Source organism: Rhipicephalus microplus, chromosome 6, assembly GCF_043290135.1.
Source record: "Rhipicephalus microplus isolate Deutch F79 chromosome 6, USDA_Rmic, whole genome shotgun sequence".
Taxonomy (NCBI): domain Eukaryota; kingdom Metazoa; phylum Arthropoda; class Arachnida; order Ixodida; family Ixodidae; genus Rhipicephalus; species Rhipicephalus microplus.
Genome location: NC_134705.1, coordinates 182686195 through 182709989, shown reverse-complemented (window position 1 = coordinate 182709989; position 23795 = coordinate 182686195). Strand labels below are relative to the sequence as shown.

General features: G+C 49.4%; 1 protein-coding gene across 1 annotated transcript; it reads right to left on the bottom strand.

The window, feature by feature from the left end:
- Positions 1 to 1580: 1580 nt before the first annotated feature.
- LOC142766101 (endothelin-converting enzyme 2-like) lies at positions 1581 to 11432 on the bottom strand. Its single transcript, XM_075867942.1, has 4 exons — positions 11397 to 11432; positions 9280 to 9731; positions 2149 to 3495; positions 1581 to 1584 (listed from the first exon to the last, which is right to left on the bottom strand). The coding sequence occupies exons 1-4, from the start codon at positions 11430 to 11432 to the stop codon at positions 1581 to 1583; spliced, it is 1839 nt and encodes a 612-aa protein (XP_075724057.1).
- Positions 11433 to 23795: the final 12363 nt, after the last annotated feature.

Sequence of the window (23795 nt, the reverse complement as noted above, 5' to 3'; positions counted from 1 at the left end):
ATATGCAAGGGGTCTTCTCTTCGATGAAAAATCGTTCGCATCATTTTTTCATGTCGGCTACAGCATACGTCGTTCATTTTCTTTTACACCGCGTCTGTTTTTCGATGCAGAAATGCTGGATTGGTTGAGTTCTTCGGTTAGCAGACAATGATGATGATGATGACGACGATGATGAAGATGATGATGATTATGATGCTCCTTGGATCATTAGCACCTACCCACTCTGGGGGATCGGCCATGAGTCGGGCGGATCTCACATACTGAATTTAGGATTTATGAGTAAGAGCTAAAATATATTTAAGATGATTTTTTAATGTAACGTTAATTATGAATAATTGTAACTTTAAGTCGCACTATTTTGTGTAATCCCCCAGAGATTGAAGATCTTTTGTCTGGGAAGGCTGACAATGAATGGTTGGTCTACGCGCCTGCTGTCCATGGACACGATCGGCCGAAACGTAGCCATATGGCGATGTTGGTGGTTGTGATGATGATTAAGTGGGTGTTCCAACTACGCTTCAGTTTGGTCGATTTAACTGCAACGTGTGCTCGAAAAAAAAAACAACAACCTCGGATTGTTTAGAAATAACTAGGAACATCAAGGCAAGAGCAGTATTCTTGGACCTCCTGTTTTTCTGTAGTTAGCCTTTATGTTAATGTCGTTAACGTTAATAGCATTCTCAGATCATAACACGATAATATGCAGAGAAGGGAATTAAAGAAAGCTTGTAATAAGCTTGAGCTTCGCTTTCAAGAGTAGAGCGCGATAGTGTAAATCAAGACCTGTGTGCACCGCCTTCATAACTGCTGTAGACTAGCTTTCTCTCTAGGTGCGTCTATGTCGAACGTCTGTGTGCGTTGCATTGACCGTTTCAAACTATCATAGAAAGCCTACTGCAAGTATACACGTGCGAAATAACCACTGCGCCATAATTGCTCCTTTTACTAATCGGCAAAAGGAAGAATTGTCTTGTGTGTCCGTTGTTGTCTTACGGACGCGTGTTGTCTTAAGACAGCACGTGAAACTATAGGCAGCTGCTTACGTTGTTCACGCTGATGAGACGATGAGATGTGTCCGAGACAGGGTGGGCTTTTAAATTTAAAACACCGCTTGTTGCAAATTGCACATATTTAGACACCTGGCGTGGTTCTATACGCTTCTGCCACGCAGTAATTATTACAAAGTTAAGAAAATCACTAGTTAAGGTTCGCATATTTTTTCCCATATTTATGGCAGTGCAATAGGACACCCGCTTTCCACGCAGAAGGTCTGGGTGAATATATCACTCGAACCCAATTATCATTTATTGCTTTGCATCTCTCTTGATCTTTCACTTGCGAACAACGAGGATTTCTCGCTCGCAACCAATAACACCGACATGAACGATGACGCTGGAATCACTTCAAAACGAGGTCTTTAACGCTCCGTCCGTCGCGCGTTGATACTTTCTCCGCGTCCACATGCTGAACGAACGGCTGGTCATTCAAAACAATTTTGTTAAACGTAACAAAATTGGATGGTTTTCTTTTTGAACTTATCAACCTTTATTTTGCAAGTAGCACATAGAAACTCAAATATCTCAGCTGAAATGGTCAAAAGCATCATGCGCCTAGTCTAAATTACCCTTACGCTATCTTCTAAATACTTTAGCTTTGGCATTTCGCCTCATACCGGCGTAACACGCAAAAATAGGGCTTGCATTGCAAAAGCCTTTTGTGCAGTATACATTCCATTTGATTTTTCTTTGTTAAGGCAAATATGCAAGATCAATATGCGGAAATCAGAAAGCAAAACACGCCACACCTCGGCCTAAAGTGTATGTTCACAAGTGCCAGAGGTAGACAGAACAGTTTTATTATAGGGCTTGCATTACATCAAGGGTTCATGTTGCTACCGCGTTTGCAATCAAACGCAGAAACGAAGTCGGACGCTGCTTGCAGCGCAGCGTTACAGTCGAAGCTAGCGCGCACGCGTGTCTGGCTGTGGCAGAAATTAACAAAAACACTTTCGCCGGTGAAAATCGGCCCGCGTTAAGAGAACCGGCACCGCGCATCTTCGACTGGAACGCGCGGAATGCCGGCAAAAATAATGGACCAAGTTCTAGCCGTGGCGAGCCTTTGGTATCGTTGCCTATCACAGCGCCCCACGGTAGGCTCTCGCTTCCGTGGGCAGCTCCGCTCGAAGCGTGACTGGCGACGGCGGTGCGCAACGCCGGGTCGCTCTCCAGACCTTCCTGGAGGGTCATCGCGAAGCTCGCACCCAGACCACCGTAGTTGATTGCTCCGAACGCGTCGTCATCGGTGTAATAAAACGGCTCGTGCACCGCGGCCATCGACAAGCTGACGGTGTCTAAGATGCTGTCGTAGGAAAAGGTGTCCTTGGAGTTCCCGTGCGGCAGCCGCTTGTCCTCGAAGTACGCGTTGCTACCGATGAGCGCCGCGTTGCCCCTCCTCTCCGAGATCCAGTAGTCCAACATGGTCTTCTTGCTCGTGTACTCGAACGAGTAGATCTGACGGAGCTGCGCCGCAGACCGGAACTGCGGTCTGGGCCACAGGTTGATACGCAAGCTTCTCAGCTTTCCGGTAAGCAGTTTCTTGACGTCGGCTGGCGGGTGCGATTTTTTGTACTCTGGAAAGGCAGCCTCTCGCACACTGGTCAGGAGATTTTGGATGTTTCGCTGCTGTTGACTGCGAAAGTGGACGTCCATGTGCGTGACGAGTAGCAGGAGCTTGAAAGAACTCTCGACCTGGGTCTCGCAGAACAGTGGACGAAGAAGCTCGGCCTTCTCAACGCTTCCGTATTTCTGAACGAAGAAGCGGTTGTCCGCTATGGGCGCGTACACCTGTAGCATCCACCAGCCCAGGTGGCTCAACACCGTCGAGGCATCCGTCTCCGTGATGATATGACGGACGACGTCCAGCGTGTTCGTCGCCTTCACGAGTGCCTGGTCCTGTTGATCGAAGAAGGACAAGTTCTTGGGCCGGAAGTAGTCGTTCAAAAGCGAAACGAGGCGTTCCGTCGTCAGACCGAAAGCTCGCGCCAGGGAACCGAACCCAAGGACCGCAACAGATTGCTGCTTGGCGTCCACGCGAGCTAGCTGAAAGACGACGTGTCTTGTGAAGTTGAACACCGCGTCGCACCGGCAAATGTCGGCCGCCTGTCCGCTGGAGTTTGGTGTCAACTCGTGGTAGAAGTACTCAATATACTGGTTCACGTATTGGCGCATCGATCCCTGACTGGTTATGGCGTCGTACTCGCCCTTCCAAAACTTGGCGTATGCACTCGGGTAGATGTAGATGAACTTATTTGCTCTGGAGGTGTCGGCGGGAAGCATCTTGACGTCGAACCAGAGCGGTATGTTCCAGCGGATGCTCAGGTTGAGGTGTGCTTCAAACGGGTCCACGTCCCTGGGCGGAGTTTCAGGCCAAGGAACGCTGAGGTCATGCATCAACTGCTTGAACTTCTTGCGCGTATCAACTGCGTTCTCGCTGGACCTGTTCGCGCAAGAAAACATGAGTTAGACAGCGTAAATAGTTGGCTAGAGACTGCTAGAAAATGTTGGTATTCATAATAGCGGATAATCAACACTTTAAAAAAACTTTTACATCACCCCCGCTTAAGGGAACAAAGTGTACATGCGAAGCAGCGGGTGCTAACGCTGACACTGGCGGCGACGTTGGCACTCATCGTGGCGTTGCGCAGGAGAGAAATCTGGGGAGGCGCAAAGCACGCAGTGATGGACCAGTGTTTCATACTGGAACATGTCAATCGCTACTTATGGGCAGTGAGAGACAGAAGACTCCAATTGAACAAAGAAACCTGCGTTCCGCTTTTAGTTAACGCGCACACTGCGAATTTTCATTGTTCAACGCACACAAGAAATCTTCCACCGGTGCTACTTTGGAGCATAGAGCTTCCTAAATACACACTATAGAGGGAACTCTGGCGCTAGTGTCTATGGGAGCTGCAACGCACGGCGCTTCAGCGAGCATGGGAATGAAGGGTAGTGCACGGATTTGTCTGCTTTTCGTATAGTGCTGGCTCGATGTCTGTTCTTTTGTCTTGGAGGTGTTTTCTCACGAAACAAAAATCCCCGAATGTTAAGCGGTTGCGCTTCACCATCTTAACCTTCGAGGCTTACCATTTCAAATCAGGTCACGAAGTTAAAAAGGGTTTGTTTTTTCCTTCGAAACAAAACTGAAACAGCAATACACACAAGCGCGATTCGCCGCCCGCTAGTACGAAGACTAGGCAGATCCATGTACTACCCATGAATCCCATGGTCGCTGAACGATCGTAGCGCCAGAGTCTCCTTTTATGAGTCGCTCTCTGGATTTTGTGCTGACCGCGGTTGGCCCCCGCGATCTCCAACGACAGCGCAGCTCTGGCCGACTGACTCGCCCTACGCCATCTCTTGCTGCCGACATGAGCTCTCGCTGAGTGGTGCCCCGCCCTAGGACTCCTGCGACCGTGTCCATCTTTCCTATCTTCTCTTTACTTCCGTCGTTTTCTGTCGTTTGCTATCTCTGCGCCTTGCTCTCTCCTGCCCATATCTGCCTTTTAATCATACCCTTTTAATCCCTCCTTGCACCATCCCTCGTGACCTACTGTTGAGGTATCGCACTCTGATGCAGACGTTTACGGGGCTCACGTTTCTCTTTTTTTTTCTCTTAATAGTATAACATAGGAATCACATCATAAGCGTCTCCTTTTAGGAAACTACATGCTTTGGAGGTCAAGATCCAGTGCCTGTATATGCAGCGCGGTGAGTAAACGTTTGTGCAGTGCGATCAGTCGGGTTGTTCAATCAAGAAACTCGCTAGGGAACAATGCCTGCGTCGGCGTTGCGAGGCGAGAGAGGGGGAGCGTAGGAGAGGAGAAAAGGAGAGGAGACGCGCATGCGCTTTGACTGTGTAAACGCCGCGGTGAGGAATGCCTTTGGGGGGGGGGGGGGGGTGAGCGTAGGTTAGCAGACGGTACCTGCGTCGGCGTTTCGAGGGGAGAAGGGGAGCGTAGAGAAGGGGAGAGAGTAACGCGCAGCTGTTGGAGTGAGGGAAGGAAGGGAGTTGTGAGCGCGGACGCCGACACCGTGAGACATAGACCCGAGCAAGAGATGCATCGCATCTAAAAGGTCAGCATATTAACTAACTAAATACTGACCCTTCACTTGTGACGTCAAGCACCAGCCTCTTAGTAAGTGAATCAAGGTGGACGATTGGGCGAGTTGGTGATTCATGATCGACGTATGTAACTGCGCGGTAGTAAACACGGACGACAAGAAGATACAAGGACAAGCGCAGACTATCAACTGAAGGTTTATTTTTCACAAACCACATATATATGACTGAACCAGAAACAGAAAACACGAAAATCTACAAAAAATGATGACTTGGCACTTAACAATCGACAAAACGTGAACGTTTGACAAAAGCAGATTCAAGGACCATGTGCGCCACTTGCCAGATACCGTAGCTCTTTATCTAAAAGAGCTACCGACGGTTTGCTGACGCAGCGTTCTGGTTCCCGTGCCATTTTTTCCGCTTCGACAATCATACGGGTATGATCGTCTTTGTGCCTGAACATTACGACCGTGCTTTCGAACTGCGCAAGGCAGCCACACCTACTGACGTGCTGAGCTAAAAAACCCTACTGACGTGCTGAGCTATTTTTTTAGCTCAGCACGTCAGTAGGTGTGGCTGCCTTGCGCAGTTCGAAAGCACGGTCGTAATGTTCAGGCACAAAGACGATCATACCCGTATGATTGTCGAAGCGGAAAAAATGGCACGGGAACCAGAACGCTGCGTCAGCAAACCGTCGGTAGCTCTTTTAGATAAAGAGCTACGGTATCTGGCAAGTGGCGCACATGGTCCTTGAATCTGCTTTTGTCAAACGTTCACGTTTTGTCGATTGTTAAGTGCCAAGTCATCATTTTTTGTAGATTTTCGTGTTTTCTGTTTCTGGTTCAGTCATATATATGTGGTTTGTGAAAAATAAACCTTCAGTTGATAGTCTGCGCTTGTCCTTGTATCTTCTTGTCGTCCGTGTTTACTACCGCGCAGTTACATACGTCGATTAGTAAGTGAAGCCAGTGAAATGCAGATTAGCGAAATTTACTACCTAGTTAGTGAATGGTGCGGAATCGAGTGGTTAGTCCATTACTAAACTGTTAGGAACCCCGAAAGTTGAGGTTTACACCAATTTTTTATATGTGCGTGTGCACTGCCATATCAAGATAGTTCTATTACATAAGTATAGAATAAATAAACGAAGCTGTATTGTCCTCGTGCAAAAATATTGGCTGCTAACTACTTTATGTAACTACACTGTTGTAGGTGCGCATATATTCGTATGATATTTACTTATGATCATGCATATTATGATGCTTGATCATACGAGCAAATCATATGGTCATATGAGCACGTGATAATATGTGTATGAGGGTGCATATAAATGAATCACAAGCGAGAACACGCATGCAAACGCACACGGAAATCTTCAAGACTTGATAGATTTCCCCTGTAGCTGCAGCTTGAAGGCTATATATACCCATACTTTGGGATCGCGCACCGTGTAATAATTAGTAGCCATAGAATTGATAAGATAATTACTTAGTTGAAAACGCTAAGAAAGCTTCCCTGGTAATGACGAAACTTACAAGCTGTACTAGCGGTTGGCTAGTAAAGGTATGCTGCGAAAGTAGTAAAATACTCCAGAAACAAATAAACACACGCGTTTACTAACTGATGCTAACTTTTTAGGGGCGAAGCTCCTTATAACAACACCCGTTCGTCCTTCGTAGTCGTTGTAGTGTGTAACAAGTATAACATTTTGACATCCAAGGTGGTACCGGTGAGAGATTTCTTCTGTGCTTTGTTGAACAATAAAAGATAGTGCTCAATGTACTTGCCAATAAGGAGGAATGAGAGACAGGAACATTCGGCTTTTAGTTAACGCGCACGCTACAATCCCCATTAGCAGCCATTGGCATGTACATTGAGCACTATCTGACAAGAAAGGGTTGCTACGTTATACTCGCTGGGTGTAACCTCCTTAGTTTTAGAAAGGTTTAGCGAGCGTTGAGCCACAGTGCCATGGATACAATGAACTAGTATATACCATGAACTCGAGGTGGTTAAAGGTGGGAAGTAGACACGAAGCGCGAGCCGTAAGAAAGTGTGCGTGTGCCACCTCTCGTTTAGTCCTTGGAATGTCCGCTGGATGGTGGTGCTTCTATATGGGTAATATATGATGAGAAGATGCGAGATGGTGGTACTTGGAGTGCTGAATAGATGGACGAACGGACACACAGACAGATGCATGGATGGACGAATGAACGGACGCAGGGGCGGATGCATGGACGAACGCAGGGACGGACGCACGAACAGACGCACGAACGGACGGGCGGATGAACGCATGGACGGTCACACAGACGGACGCATGGACGGACGGAAGCAAGAATGAATGGACGGACGAATGTTTCGCCCCACTCTCCATCATTCATTCCTTGGATATGCTGCCATTTTTCGTAAGAGTAAGATCAATGATCACAATATTGCAACATTACCATGGTAGCCACCATAACGTTACCTATCAATTAGCCAACGTTGCACCTGCTACGCACAGTTAAGCAAACAATATAGCTGATCAGTTTGACAGCTATAAGAGGTTTCATAGTCTTTCTTTTGCCGTCATCGTATAATCCTATAGTAGAAGGCGTTTCGCAGGTCATATAGCAGAGAGGAGAGTGAGTAAACAAATCGATATATCGAGATGACGATGACCATGATGGTTACATGATTCATCAATAGGATGATGATAATAAATTCTAATGATGATGGTTGTCGTGAGACTAAGTTGTCTTTGTCTACTCTCGCATACTCTCGTGCTTTTGCTGCTTCGCTGTATGATGGTTTTGACGTAGTTTGACTGGTCGATATTTGTACTCGAGTAGTCTTCGGCTGATCAATATTAAACCCGTTAACGTGATTTCTCGCCCGTCATGACAACATGAATAACGCTTTTTTTTTCTGAAGCGCTTCCAGAAACTAAGTGGCTCTATGGATGCCATTTCCGGCCACTGACGCGAACGGACGTGCGTTGACAAGGTTCAGTGGAGTGGTGAGAGCGGCCCTAAGCGGTGGAAACAGTTCTTTTGAAGATAACGAGGACGTTGAAATTGTATTGGCGAGCCTTCCTACAAGGACGTATTGTTTTAAAAATGTGATGTTATTGTATGCTGACTTAGGAGGCCGACCATATCGGGTGGAAGATTTTGTGACACTGCCTGTTGCAAGCCTCCGATTGCCGCCCGATGCGGTTGCGTTAAGGACGTATAGGATGAACCATGTGTGTGCGGCGACATTCAAGAACATGAGCGTAGTAAAGAAGATGCTCGCGCATGGACGCATAAAAGTTAAAAACTACCGTTATCTCATTATTGATCCGTGCAACGAAGATGTGAGCATGAAAGTGAACTGGCTGCTGAGCAAAGTGATGTGCGACGTGTGTTCGAGCCCTACAATCAAGTGACTGACATTAACAGTTCTCTAAAATGTGAAATCGCACTTTATTATTATATCGAGTTTCATTGCGTTTAATAAGCAGGCAATAAATCAATTTGTGTGGCTCTCCTGTAGAGTGCTTGACTGCCACGTAGAACACCTGTGTTCGATAAAGACTCGAGCCCTCGTTTTTATCCGATTATATAATCGAACTGGCTCACGTCACGTGGGCTTTTGTAGCAGACACCAGCCGTCTTATGAGGCACAATACTAGCGTCTGATTAGGCTGTCCCCTTAAACTATAATGATGTAGGCATAGCGTTTCCTAAAATTAACTAGAGGGGACTCTGGCGCTGTGATCGTTCAGCGACCATGGAAACGATGGGTAGTACACACATTTGCCTAGTCTTCGTACTTGTGGGCGGCGAATGGTACTTGCGGCTTCGCTTATTGCTGTGTTTCGGTTTCGCTTTGAAAGAAAGATGCAACACTTTCGAACTTCGTGACCTGATTTGGAACGGTAAGTCTAAAAGAATAAGATGGTGAAGCGCAACCGCTGAACATTTGCTAATATTTGTTTCGTGAGAAAACAGCTACAAGCCATACGAACACGCACGGAGCCAAAAGCAGGCCAGAAGTACGAATATTAGACAAATGTGTGTACTACCCATCATTCCCATGCTCACTGAAGCGCCGTGCGTTGCAGCTCCCATAGACACTAGCGCCAGAGTTCCCTCTAGTGTGTATTAAGAAACTCTATGGATGTAGGCAACCGACCTGTGCGCGCATGCTTCGAAGGAGTCGGCCATCAGGTGCTCCAGCGTCGACGTATCGGAACGCAGTCGTATCTCGTCGGCCATCATGCGCATCCAGGCGTACTTGACGTCCCACTTGTAACGCCATTGGTAGTCCGGCTCGCTGGTCGGGTCGCGCAGCCAACGCGAGCTGACGTACGCCTTGAAGTCGTGGCACGGGTCGACGCTGGTGTTTAGGGTGTCCGCGAGCAGCGCCTCGAACCGGGAGCAGCCGTCGGTGCGACACGAGAGGTTCACGCGTTCCCCCGAGCGGTCGCCGCCACCGTTCTTCGTGGAAATCTGCGTGACCATCGCGAAAACGTAGAAGAGGGCGACCACGGACACCATGAGACCTGCGGCGACGGCGAACACGACCACGCACACCAGGCGCTTGGAGTAAGGGACGGGCGCCACGTCTTGCGACGAACCGGGAGACTGGCAGAGAGAGTGAGAGAGAGAGAGAGAACATTATTTGTGCATAACGCGGAGCATTCCGAATGGTCGGGCCGCTTATTCCAGGGCTCCGCTGGCCCTAGCCATCATCTCTATCCGTTGGACCAGCCAGCGCTGATCAGCAATGGCCGAGCTGGACAGCAGTGCCTCCCATTGTTCCTATGTGCTGTTCATGTTGTGGTGTTCTTCATTGTGATGTGTACACTCCCACGTGATGTGAAACAGAGTTGGTGTGGCCCCACACCACGGACATATTACCTCTGTATGCTCTGGGGTCGAATACATGTATAGCCTGTGTAAGTTCGTGTATGTGTTTGTTTGGATTCTGCGTAATGCCACTGATTCCATTTCTGTGAGGTTCTTATGTATTGCTGGATACATTTTTCTATTGTCCCTGTAATACTGTAGAGTTTTACCAAAGTTAGGGTCTAGGGGCGTTGCGTCCTCTATTGCAGTGTGCAAGGAAGCTCGGTGATTATAAAAAAAACAAAAAAAAACTCATGCATCATGAGGTTTGATTTACAAGTTGGGTAACTTTTTTTCCCGAGCTAACTGCCACTTTTCCTTTTATTGACGTCGTTTCCGTAACGGAAGTGGGGTCCACAGAGAATAGACTACCTCATTTTCGTCGGAGAAATGGCAGAAATGACGCGTGCTTGAGGGTTTCGGCAGTATTGCTTGCGGAGCCTGGCAAAACAACACATTTTGCGTTAAAATAGTTCATGCAGTATATACTTAATACGGTGAACGAACGACATTTCGAACGCCAATACAGCGAGCACGGACGTAATGGAATAAATGTTTGACACCACCATTGTGAAACGGGCATACGCACGTCTGTTTCGATGCCTTCATAAAGAGGTACAAGTATACGCCTACTATGTCAACAAAAATGAAATGTTCATGCACTTAAATTTACGCGCATGTAAAAAATAAAACCAGCCCCCGGTGGTCCAAAATCTGCAGCCGATGAAGAGGACTTTCCTCGTGTAAGGGTCTCCGTACTTGCCCCGCCGCGGTGGTCTATAGTGGTTAAGGTACTCGGCTGCTCACCCGCAGGCCGCGCGTTCGAATCCCTGCTGCGGCGATTGCATTTCCGATGGAGGCGGAAATGTTGTAGGCCCGTGTACTCAGATTTGCGTGCACGCGTAAGAACCCCAGGTGGTCTAAATTTCCGGAGCCCTCCACTACGGCGTCTCCCATAAGTTTTGGGACGCTAAACGCCACATATCAATCAGAGTCTCCGTACTTTACGTACAGTGCCTAGATACTATACTTTAAGCTCACACAGCGTGACATATGCGGTGCCATCCGTGAGGGGTATGGGCGCTAGCTGTGTGCCTTTTAGTTGTGCGTCTTTCTACAGTTGCCGTTATTGAGCGGTACACGTGATTCAATACAGCCAATCACGTGTGTACGCGTTTTCCTATGTGTGTTGCGTGACTGAACGGCCGCTCGTCGGTCGAGTCGACGTTAGGGGTTCGGAGAGTATAGGGTGGGTCTCTGTGCTTACATGTCGCGGGCTGTTGCAGGTACCCGTCGCGTCTCGCTACAGTGTGTACGCAAGGGTCGTCGGCTGCCGCCCGCCGACACTACACACAGCCCTTGTTCGAAAGCCTCATTGGCTTCGTTAACATCTCTACTCACCCTTGGCGTTGCGCCTGGAGGCGATGCTATCTTCATTGCGGCTTGAAGGATGCGTATACTCGATGTCGGAGGCCAACCACGTCGTTCTTGTTCTTCTTCTCGTCTCGTGCCGCAGGCACGCGCACGTGAGAATGTTGTCGTTGTCTTTGTCTTGTCTTGTCGCCTAGGAGAGATCTTGGCTCATACCCACAAGGAGGATTGGCCACACTGTACCTCATAATAAATATCTTTTTGTACAAAGCTTGCTAAAAAAGAGAGAAATTAGATAAAAGCAATAACAATATTCCTTTGAAAAAATGTGAAAAAGTGCAGGAGATTTCGATAAACCAGAGTATATAAAACAATTTAACAAGAATGAGGAAGGGGGACAAATAATTGGATATATCTGGCAGTACCACTAGCAGCGTATCCTTCCGGTTGCTCGAATGAATTTATGTTGCACTGACAGAATAGCACTGCGGCCCACACCCAACTGACTGGCTCCAAACGATGATGTTACGTCTGTACAGCCGCTTGTGACTGTAGACGATTTATTAAAGGACAGGAAACGTGAACAAGTTCAAAGGCGTAGCCCAGGCGTTGGAGTCACTCCTGGCCAGCGTTCGACGCCAGGGAAACGTGAACAAGTTCAAAGGCGTAGCCCAGGCGTTGGAGTCACTCCTGGCCAGCGTTCGACGCCAGGCTCGCGCTCGTGCCACAGCGCCAGTGCCCCGCGCGCACTTCGTTAATGTCGTCTTCTAAGGCGACATGTCACTCTTCCTCCCTTAGACGAAGTCTCCATAGCGGTCTGGAGGTCGCCTAACCTCTGGTGGTCGCAGTTGCCGAGTGGCCACTGCCTGTGACGTCGACGGTTGCGAGGGAGTGTGATCTTGCATCTCGGGCGATTCAGGCGGTTGAGCAGCTGAGCTCGATGGCGTCTCTTCTGGCGTTGCGTCCAAGAGATCGTCAGCTGCGCTCCAATCTGTCCGCGATTGGGTTGTTTGTCTGGTCTGACTCGTTTTCCTCATGTGATTGAGGTGACGCCGAACCTTTCCTTGGTCGCTTTTTACAAGCCAGGATCGTGGTCCGACGCGGCGCAGTATTTCGCCTTCAATCCAATCTGGCTTTTTCAAAAACTGCCGGATAAGCACTCTATCCCCTATAGCGAAGCGGCGTGATTTTTGCAATGCCTCCTGGCTCTCAGGACTTCGCTTATCCGTCTCCCGCTTAAGAAGATCGAGAGGGCAGAGCAATTCTCGTCCGAACATCGCTCTCGCCGGTGTCATACCTGTGGTAGTGTGTATTGTCGTGTGCTGCCGATACAGAAATCTTGCAAGTCGGCACTGTATGGACTTGTCTGCATCTTTCAACAGCGCTCTTTTCAGCTCCGCCACATAGCGTTCTGCCTGGCCGTTTGTTGCCGGATGATATGCTGGTGAGGTTGCAGCCTGTATGCCGTTCGACGCATAGAACTGCTTGATCTCGTTGGAGATGAATGCTTTTCCGTTGTCGGAGATGACCTTTCGGGGAATGCCGAACGTTGCAAAGAGGCTTCGGAGCACGTCGATTACAGCCGCGGATGTTGCTTGTGTCACGTGCCGGACTTCCACCCACTTTGTGTATGCGTCCACAACAACTAAGTAGGTGCGTCCGAGTAGTGGCCCCGCGAAGTCAACGTGCACCGTGTTCCATGCTGTCTGGGGACGGTCCCACGTAGGAATAGGAGCTTTGGGTGGGCTCTTTTGCGTTGCTTGGCATTCACGGCACTGTCGCACCGTTTCCTCGATCACCTTGTCCATTCCGGGCCACCATACGTAGCTCCTTGCGCACTTCTTCATGGCTACCATGCCTCTGTGACCCGCATGCAGAAGTGCCAGAACACGGGATCGTGCTGAGCTCGGTATGATCACTCGGGATCCAAGTGTGATGCACTCGCGCTGTAGTGCTAGTGCGGTTGCTCGTCGTCGGTAAGGAGCAAACTCATCTCCAGTGAGTTTCTCCACTGTACCATCCTGCACTGCCTTGTACAACCTCTGCATGATGCTGTCTTGTTGTGTCAGGCGTGCTATCTCGGCAGCAGTCAACGGAGGTCTCGATAACGCTTCGAACAATAGTACGTCACCTGGAGGCCAGGGTTCATCGAGACGTTCTTGTAATGGCAAACGGCTCAACGCATCCGCGTTTTGATGGTTCTTGCCACGCCTGTAGATTATGCTGTAGTCATACGCCGATAACTTGATGCACCATCTGGTCATCCGTGGAGAAAGGACTTGAGCCGTTGGCTTTTGTGGACCCAGTATGCCGAGCAGTGGTTGGTGGTCAGTGACGAAAGTCACCTTTCTTCCCGCAATATACTTGTGGAACTTGTGGGCTGCAAACACCACAGCAAGGCCTTCTCTGTCCAATTGAGCATATTTGCGTTCTGCCGGCCCTAGCGTCCGAGATGCAAAAGCGATTGGCGCCTCTCTATTCTGGTCATCACGTTGAGACAGAACAGCTCCTATGCCATATGGTGAAGCATCACAAGAGACAAGAAGCTCCTTCTGTTCGTCGTAGTGTGCCAGTACGGTCTGACTGAGCAGCAATGCCTTAAGCTTGTCAAAGGCTTCTTGATGCTTTGTCTCCCATCTCCACGTGGCGTCCTTCTGAAGAAGCTGGTATAGGCAGCTGGCAACTGTTGCCCTGTTCTTCAAGAATCTGTCGTAGAAAGCCAGCATTCCGAGAAATGATTGAAGCGCTTGTTTGCAGTTTGGTGCTGGAGCGTCCGTTATGGCTCGAACTTTCTCTTCGTTTGTGTGGACGCCTGTCTCGTCGATTCGGTGTCCCAGAAAGAAAACTTGTCGCACCGCAAAGCAGCACTTGTTTTTTCCGAGGCGCAGATTGTAGTTTCGTAGCCTCTTCAGCACTTCTTCCAGTCTCTCGGCGTGTTCCGTGGCGTCTTTCCCACTGATGATCACGTCATCTAGGTATGCGCACACGCCTGTGATGCCTGACAGCATTGTCTCCATAAAACGTTGAAAAATGGCTGGGGCTGCAGAAATTCCGAAAGGCAATCTCTTGACCCTGTATAGTCCCTTCAGCGTGTTCAGGGTCAATATCTCTGCTGTCTCTGGCGTCACGTGAAGTTGCTGGTACGCTTGTGCTAAATCCAGGGTGCTGAAGACCTTGCCTCCCCTCAAGTGGCTGAGCACTTCATCAGTTGAGGGAAGTGGGTAGTCTGCCTTCTTTGATACCTGGTTCACTGTGCAACGGTAGTCGCCGCATATTCGCAACGAGCCATTCTTCTTTCGAACCAGTACGAGAGGCGTTGCCCAATCCGAATGCTGTGCTGGCTCGATTATGCCTTGACTTTGCAGTCGATCCAATTCTGCTTCTACAGCTGACCGGAGCGCGAAAGGAACCGGCCGTGCTTTTAGGAACTTTGGTTTCGCTCCTTCCACGAGGTCTAGTTGTACCGCTGGACCGATGTGTCCTGATATGTCCTCGTCGAATACAGATTGGTACTTGTCGAGAAGCTTCGAAACAAGTTCATCGCCGGATACATCATTGATGCCCGTGATCTGTATACCCAGGTGAGGAAACCAGTTTCGTCCAAGGAGGTTACAACCTGCTCCCTTGATGACAACAAGTGGTAGTGTCATGGTTTTGTTTCCGTGCGTAACAATCACCGTTGCACATCCGAGAACTCGAAGAGACTGTCCTGACCATGTGCGTAGGAGCATGTTGTCGGTCTGAAGCCGTGGTCGATCATCTGTCCACGTAGCTTTGAACGTGACCTCACTGATGAGTGTGCAGGCTGCACCCGAGTCGACTTCAAAATCCAAGAACTTGCCATGTACGCGTAGCCGAGTCATGACCTTCTGTGTGCTGAACGCGTTGGTTACGGTGTTGAGCTCGTAAAGGGCCACGTCTGATGAGTCCTGCTGAGTCGACACTGGTGCTGAGGCAGCTGTCGAAGTTCCTTGTTGGGGATATTCGATGCTGTTGCTCGTTTTTGCTTCTTTCCGCTTTTTCAGACAGGCTTTTTCAATGTGTCCGCGTTTCTTGCAGTAGTTGCAGGAGACTGTCTGGAACTTGCAAGTGTCCGGATTATGTAGCGCGTTACAACGCCAACAGCGTTGTTTCTTCTTTTGGGCAGAGGCACTAGAGTGACCTTGGTTGTCTATCTTGCATGTGCTTATGCAGGATTCGTGAAACTCTTTAAATTCGGTTTTCACGCGTTTCTGGGCTTCGATGGCGTTTTCGGCTCGCAGTGCAAGGTCGAAAGCTTTCTTGAACGTCAAGTCCTTTTCTGCGAAGAGCCGTTGCTGGACCTGCTCGTTCCGAAGACCGCAAACGAAACGATCACGCAGCATGACGTCCATAGGCAGCATTGTCGGATTCGCTGCAGTGTCTGCGCTTGTCCCGAAATTGCAATCTGCTGCTAGCTTCTTGAGCGCCGTGACGTAATCACTGACCGTTTCGTCGTGCTTTTGGTCACGTCGCTGGAATCGTGCCCTGCAGAAGACCTCAGACGGTTGTGGATCGAAGTGAGCCTTGAGCATCTTGACTATGTCCTCGTAGCTCACTTGGTTGGGCTGCTTGGGTTGAACGAGGGCGCAGACGATGTCATAAGTCTGTTCCCCGCACAGCGTTAGCAGATGAGCACGTTTCTTCGATGCGTCCGTAATCTCGTTAGCCTCGAAGAAGAACTGTAGCCTCCCATACCAGGATCTCCAGGAGCTGGGGCTGCCGCTGAATTCGGGTAGCCGACCGAAGTCGGGCGTCGCCATGTTATTTCCTTGACGTCGGTGGAGTGCCGATGAGTCGATCCAGTCTTCCTCGTCGCCAACTGTTACGTCTGTACAGCCGCTTGTGACTGTAGACGATTTATTAAAGGACAGGAAACGTGAACAAGTTCAAAGGCGTAGCCCAGGCGTTGGAGTCACTCCTGGCCAGCGTTCGACGCCAGGGAAACGTGAACAAGTTCAAAGGCGTAGCCCAGGCGTTGGAGTCACTCCTGGCCAGCGTTCGACGCCAGGCTCGCGCTCGTGCCACAGCGCCAGTGCCCCGCGCGCACTTCGTTAATGTCGTCTTCTAAGGCGACATGTCAGATGATATGGTGAATGTATTGACTGGCCATTCGAGCACACCAATCGGTCTTTCAAGAATTACTCGGCGCAGTGAGGCGAAGCGGCGGCATGTGAGAAGAAAGTGATCTATTGTTTCCGGTTCATTGCAAACTGCACATAGGTTGGTTAATGAAAATCCTGATTTGTGGAGATAAAAATTTAACCGTTGTCTCTTCGTGTCGCAGGCACGCGCGTGTGAGAACGTTGTCGTTGTCTCTTCGGCTGATCATATTGAAAAAGAATGTAAACATAGCTGTTGTAAGTTAGCGGTATAGCCCAGCTGTTAAATAACTCGGAGATTTTGATGAGCACGTCGTGCGCGAAAAACTCGGCAATGGCAAACGTATGTAAATGCGTCGCTCAAAGGCGTTTTAGTCACGTGCGCTTTTGTAGACTTTTTTCAGTAAATTATGCTCTCTTGGTCGTGGGCTTCTCGAATATTACATGTTTCTTATAATACACAATCTTATTGTGGTATCGCGGTCGGCGGTTGCGCCAGCTAGCCTCTACACGGCGGTCTTGGCGCAGAGCGCGAAGAAGAACGTTTGCGCGACACGAGAGCTCGCCATACACTTTTGAAACACTTTAACACTTCATTTACGAAGCGCCTCAGGAGTGCACTCACGGTGCGTGAATCCTCGTTGCCGAGTGAGGCGCCACCTGCAGCAAGTCCGATAACCGAACCGAAACTGGACGCAACGAAACCACAACGGAACACTAATCTTTTATCGAGGTGACTGATCATTTCAAAAGAGCGGCTATACTAGGGCTGGTTGGTATTGCATTTTTTTGAAAGAAATATACTTTCTTAGTTCGCAGGGAACGTTTCAGAAAGATGACGGATAGAACAGAGCGCGCACTTACGACCGTTTCATTGCACAGATGGCGGCTTTGTACACTGTCAAGAGGGCGGGGAGATGACACAGACACACACACACAAAAAGGAACAAATGATGACACATGCGCCAGAACATTTCATTCGTATCTTGAGTTGAAAATTTAATTGAACAGATACTGGTATGCATTGTCCAACATATTAATGGACGGGGCTCTTACACGCTCACTTCCTGGTTTGCGAATAATAAAAAAAAACGCTTCATTATTCCACGTGCCTTCTTGTCCCTATGTCTTGCCATTACTCATAATTCATCAAACTTTGGAATGCACCCACAATTGGCTCAGTGACTTGCCAATCGTGGCAAGCTACTGTTCCCTGCGCACTAAGAAATCATATTTCTTTCGAAAATTGTCATTTCACTTAGCGGCATTTCATTGTTGCTTGGATATGAGTGCATTACCGTCGTTGTTGCCTGCCAATATAAGCGTTGTGCTACGTGAATGAAGGCCCGATGCATGGCATGGAGGAAGAAAACTGTTAGGAGGGATCATTTGCGTAAAGCGATACAGCGAAAGAAAATAAATACAATTGGTGGGGCTCGCACGTGCGAAGCTTTGCTTGGCTCGGTTTTTACGGTTTGCGGGAAGGCTTCTGAATTTTATTTTCGAGATACTGCAATCTCGAAAAAATTATCACAGCTGTGATACAGAAAAACAGTTTGCAAGGAAAAGAACCACATACATTATAAACATAAGAAATACACGTAGAGCTGTATGAATACAAGAAGTATCGAAGACGAAAACAGAAAAATAAGATAATCAGTACTACAAATATTTGACGCGAAGAGTGAAGTGTGAAAAGTGAGCAAATTCCAACGAATACTTCAAATGAATAAAATAAAGAACAATCCAGTACCACCAATGCTAAATTAATACATAATCAGGTCTGGCGTTTCTCATAATCATATGGAGGTTTTGGGGCGTTAAACCCTACCGCAACCGCCTGGATCAGACGCGGGCTCCCGATCCAGGCGGCCGTGACCCTTCATATCAATTACATAATCAGAATCGATACTGCAAAGGATCAATAGTATTTATGAAGGAGATACAATGAACCTCCGCTTGCAACGTTATTGGTATAAGGATATTTAACTCAACGATAGTTCTAGGAAAGTCAAATAAACGTTTCTTCGTGAGAGGATGTCTTTGCCTGGTGGCATAACCTTTTGAGTGAGTGATAACGTGAGCTGCGTGGCAGTTATATTGTCCATTAAATAACTTGACCGTGTTATGTACAGCCATGGCCGCGTCTGTGTCGAGCACGCGAGCAGCCCGTAATTGCTCTGCGGGGCGAAACCTTGAGGAGGAATTAGGTTCTGATGTGGTCAGCCTGAAAACCATAGGCTGCGCATGCTCCGGATACACAGCTTCAGAGCCCAAAACTGCCTCAAGGTTTTGTCCTGCACAACAAGAACCGGCTGCTGGAGCGCTGACCAAGCTGACCTTCGTGGATGTGCACTGCCCCTCCTGCTTGGGCCAAGTTGGCTCCTTGTGTTTTCAAATTAACTAAATAAATACATTTGCCAAAGAACAAGACGCGAAACCAGATCCCCGTCACTCCGTCTCTCCTCGACGCCTTCGGCGTATAGCGATGGACTTTCTCTGTCACTCTCAGCTTTCCATTTTCTGCCTTCAAAAGGCAGCGGTACTTTCGATGCTCGAATTAACTTCCTGTAGCGAGTCTGCGACACTGTCGTTCGCGTCTGACAGGTACAATGGTGTTTGTTTTTACCTCGTAATGTTTGGGTAATTGCGGAATGGAACGCTTCCAATTCGCACGAAGTACACCCGGGGACAAACGTTCACTGGACACGTCCTCTGTGGTAATGTGGTAAATAACTAATGTCTGCCCACTTAATGCACGACCCCTTCCCCTTTGGCGGATAATTTTGCAAATTGATCGCGAAACTTGTGTACTACAGGTTGGATGTTATGGATGGGCTCAGGCTGGCCAGACTTGCTTTGTACTCGTCTTTAGAAAGGCGAAGCTGCTTAAGCTGGCAGGGATCTGTGCGTGCTATACCTATCAGTAAACTATCCTCATAATAGACGGCGATGTGCCACAGATATTGAGTATGTAGTGAAGAAGATGAGGCTACTCAGAAAGGCAGGGGGTATGACTCAGTCGGTGAAGAAGACGACGTTTGGTTAACTGGGGACTCAGGCTAGTTCCGCCATTACCGCTTGACGTGTCGTGACCGCTCTCCTGTTTTATAAAAGAGTGCCACTCTAAAACGCCACATTATAATTGGTGGAGAGTGCTGGGTAACGCCTAATCCTGGAACTGCGAAACCGTACGTTGCCTCCAGTTGCTACGATGTCCACGGATGAAGATCAGCAGGCGGCCGCCTCGGCTCCAACTACTGCAGCTCCTGTCTGTCTCGGCTCCTTTCGGCAACGCGATCCGCCTACCTTCAGTGGAACCGATGACAAAGACGTGGAAGACTGGCTCGATGAATACGACCGGGTGAGCAAGCACAACAAGTGGGACGATGCGCACAAGCTTACTGTTGTCCAATTTTATTTGACCGACGTCGCCAGTCTGTGGTACCGTAATCACGAGAGAGACCTCCCCACCTGGTCGGCATTCCGAACGGCGTTTGCGGACTTGTTTGGCCGTCCAGCGCTTCGCAAACTACGGGCCGAACAGCGCTTGCGTACTAGGGCTCAGAAGAATGGTGAGAATTACACCAGCTATATCGAAGATGTGGTCAACCTTTGCCGGCGTGTCAACTCTGCCATGACAGAAGCCGAGAAAATCAAACACATCTTGAAAGGCGTGACCGACGACGCATTTCAGATGCTTGTCGCCAAAAGCCCGCAAACGGTAGCGGAAGTGGTCCAACTTTGTCAGAGCTATGATGAGCTCTGGAAACAGCGTGACACCACTCGTCGAGCCACCACGCCATGTGCAACAATCTCCGCTTTAACGTCGGCTGGCACTGCTATAGACCACACCACTTTGCTTCTCGAGATCAAGCAATTTGTACGAGAGGAGGTCGCACGCCAGTTGTCCCTCGTGCCTTATACCTCCGAAGGTGCCCCATCTACTTTAGCGCCATCAATACAGCGAGTAGTCCAGGAGCAAGTGTCCGAGGCGCTACCAACAGCTCACGCACCCCCGGTGGCTGCTCCATTGACCTATGCCGAAGCACTGAACGGAACCCGACGTCCGCCTGTCACGAACGGCCACGTTTCTTTGTCGCGAACGCCTACGTCCACGCACCCCTTTGTCGTACCGACGGAGCCTATGTACCAGACTGCCCGTCCTTTCTCCCGACAACCACCTCCACGCTCTCAGAACCCTTGGCGCACTCAAGACAACCGCCCCATATGGTTCGCCTGTGGAATTGCGGGTCACGTGGCACGATTTTGTCGACGGCGCGAGTTTTTCCTGCATGGTGACGTCAGGCCCAACAATTACGATTTCCCAGCACGATCGGGGCCTGCTGTATATGACGACACTGCCACCATGGACACATTTTCACCTCGCCGGAACTTCAGTAGACACCGGTCGCCTTCACCCCGACGCCGTTCCCTTTCCCCTTGACATGTCGCCTTAGAAGACGACATTAACGAAGTGCGCGCGGGGCACTGGCGCTGTGGCACGAGCGCGAGCCTGGCGTCGAACGCTGGCCAGGAGTGACTCCAACGCCTGGGCTACGCTTTTGAACTTGTTCACGTTTCCTGTCCTTTAATAAATCGTCTACAGTCACAAGCGGCTGTACAGACGTAACAGTTGGCGACGAGGAAGACTGGATCGACGCATCGGCACTCCACCGACGTCAAGGAAATAACATGGCGACGCCCGACTTCGGTCGGCTACCCGAATTCAGCGGCAGCCCCAGCTCCTGGAGATCCTGGTATGGGAGGCTACAGTTCTTCTTCGAGGCTAACGAGATTACGGACGCATCGAAGAAACGTGCTCATCTGCTAACGCTGTGCGGGGAACAGACTTATGACATCGTCTGCGCCCTCGTTCAACCCAAGCAGCCCAACCAAGTGAGCTACGAGGACATAGTCAAGATGCTCAAGGCTCACTTCGATCCACAACCGTCTGAGGTCTTCTGCAGGGCACGATTCCAGCGACGTGACCAAAAGCACGACGAAACGGTCAGTGATTACGTCACGGCGCTCAAGAAGCTAGCAGCAGATTGCAATTTCGGGACAAGCGCAGACACTGCAGCGAATCCGACAATGCTGCCTATGGACGTCATGCTGCGTGATCGTTTCGTTTGCGGTCTTCGGAACGAGCAGGTCCAGCAACGGCTCTTCGCAGAAAAGGACTTGACGTTCAAGAAAGCTTTCGACCTTGCACTGCGAGCTGAAAACGCCATCGAAGACCAGAAACGCGTGAAAACCGAATTTAAAGAGTTTCACGAATCCTGCATAAGCACATGCAAGATAGACAACCAAGGTCACTCTAGTGCCTCTGCCCAAAAGAAGAAACAACGCTGTTGGCGTTGTAACGCGCTACATAATCCGGACACTTGCAAGTTCCAGACAGTCTCCTGCAACTACTGCAAGAAACGCGGACACATTGAAAAAGCCTGTCTGAAAAAGCGGAAAGAAGCAAAAACGAGCAACAGCATCGAATATCCCCAACAAGGAACTTCGACAGCTGCCTCAGCACCAGTGTCGACTCAGCAGGACTCATCAGACGTGGCCCTTTACGAGCTCAACACCGTAACCAACGCGTTCAGCACACAGAAGGTCATGACTCGGCTACGCGTACATGGCAAGTTCTTGGATTTTGAAGTCGACTCGGGTGCAGCCTGCACACTCATCAGTGAGGTCACGTTCAAAGCTACGTGGACAGATGATCGACCACGGCTTCAGACCGACAACATGCTCCTACGCACATGGTCAGGACAGTCTCTTCGAGTTCTCGGATGTGCAACGGTGATTGTTACGCACGGAAACAAAACCATGACACTACCACTTGTTGTCATCAAGGGAGCAGGTTGTAACCTCCTTGGACGAAACTGGTTTCCTCACCTGGGTATACAGATCACGGGCATCAATGATGTATCCGGCGATGAACTTGTTTCGAAGCTTCTCGACAAGTACCAATCTGTATTCGACGAGGACATATCAGGACACATCGGTCCAGCGGTACAACTAGACCTCGTGGAAGGAGCGAAACCAAAGTTCCTAAAAGCACGGCCGGTTCCTTTCGCGCTCCGGTCAGCTGTAGAAGCAGAATTGGATCGACTGCAAAGTCAAGGCATAATCGAGCCAGCACAGCATTCGGATTGGGCAACGCCTCTCGTACTGGTTCGAAAGAAGAATGGCTCGTTGCGAATATGCGGCGACTACCGTTGCACAGTGAACCAGGTATCAAAGAAGGCAGACTACCCACTTCCCTCAACTGATGAAGTGCTCAGCCACTTGAGGGGAGGCAAGGTCTTCAGCACCCTGGATTTAGCACAAGCGTACCAGCAACTTCACGTGACGCCAGAGACAGCAGAGATATTGACCCTGAACACGCTGAAGGGACTATACAGGGTCAAGAGATTGCCTTTCGGAATTTCTGCAGCCCCAGCCATTTTTCAACGTTTTATGGAGACAATGCTGTCAGGCATCACAGGCGTGTGCGCATACCTAGATGACGTGATCATCAGTGGGAAAGACGCCACGGAACACGCCGAGAGACTGGAAGAAGTGCTGAAGAGGCTACGAAACTACAATCTGCGCCTCGGAAAAAACAAGTGCTGCTTTGCGGTGCGACAAGTTTTCTTTCTGGGACACCGAATCGACGAGACAGGCGTCCACACAAACGAAGAGAAAGTTCGAGCCATAACGGACGCTCCAGCACCAAACTGCAAACAAGCGCTTCAATCATTTCTCGGAATGCTGGCTTTCTACGACAGATTCTTGAAGAACAGGGCAACAGTTGCCAGCTGCCTATACCAGCTTCTTCAGAAGGACGCCACGTGGAGATGGGAGACAAAGCATCAAGAAGCCTTTGACAAGCTTAAGGCATTGCTGCTCAGTCAGACCGTACTGGCACACTACGACGAACAGAAGGAGCTTCTTGTCTCTTGTGATGCTTCACCATATGGCATAGGAGCTGTTCTGTCTCAACGTGATGACCAGAATAGAGAGGCGCCAATCGCTTTTGCATCTCGGACGCTAGGGCCGGCAGAACGCAAATATGCTCAATTGGACAGAGAAGGCCTTGCTGTGGTGTTTGCAGCCCACAAGTTCCACAAGTATATTGCGGGAAGAAAGGTGACTTTCGTCACTGACCACCAACCACTGCTCGGCATACTGGGTCCACAAAAGCCAACGGCTCAAGTCCTTTCTCCACGGATGACCAGATGGTGCATCAAGTTATCGGCGTATGACTACAGCATAATCTACAGGCGTGGCAAGAACCATCAAAACGCGGATGCGTTGAGCCGTTTGC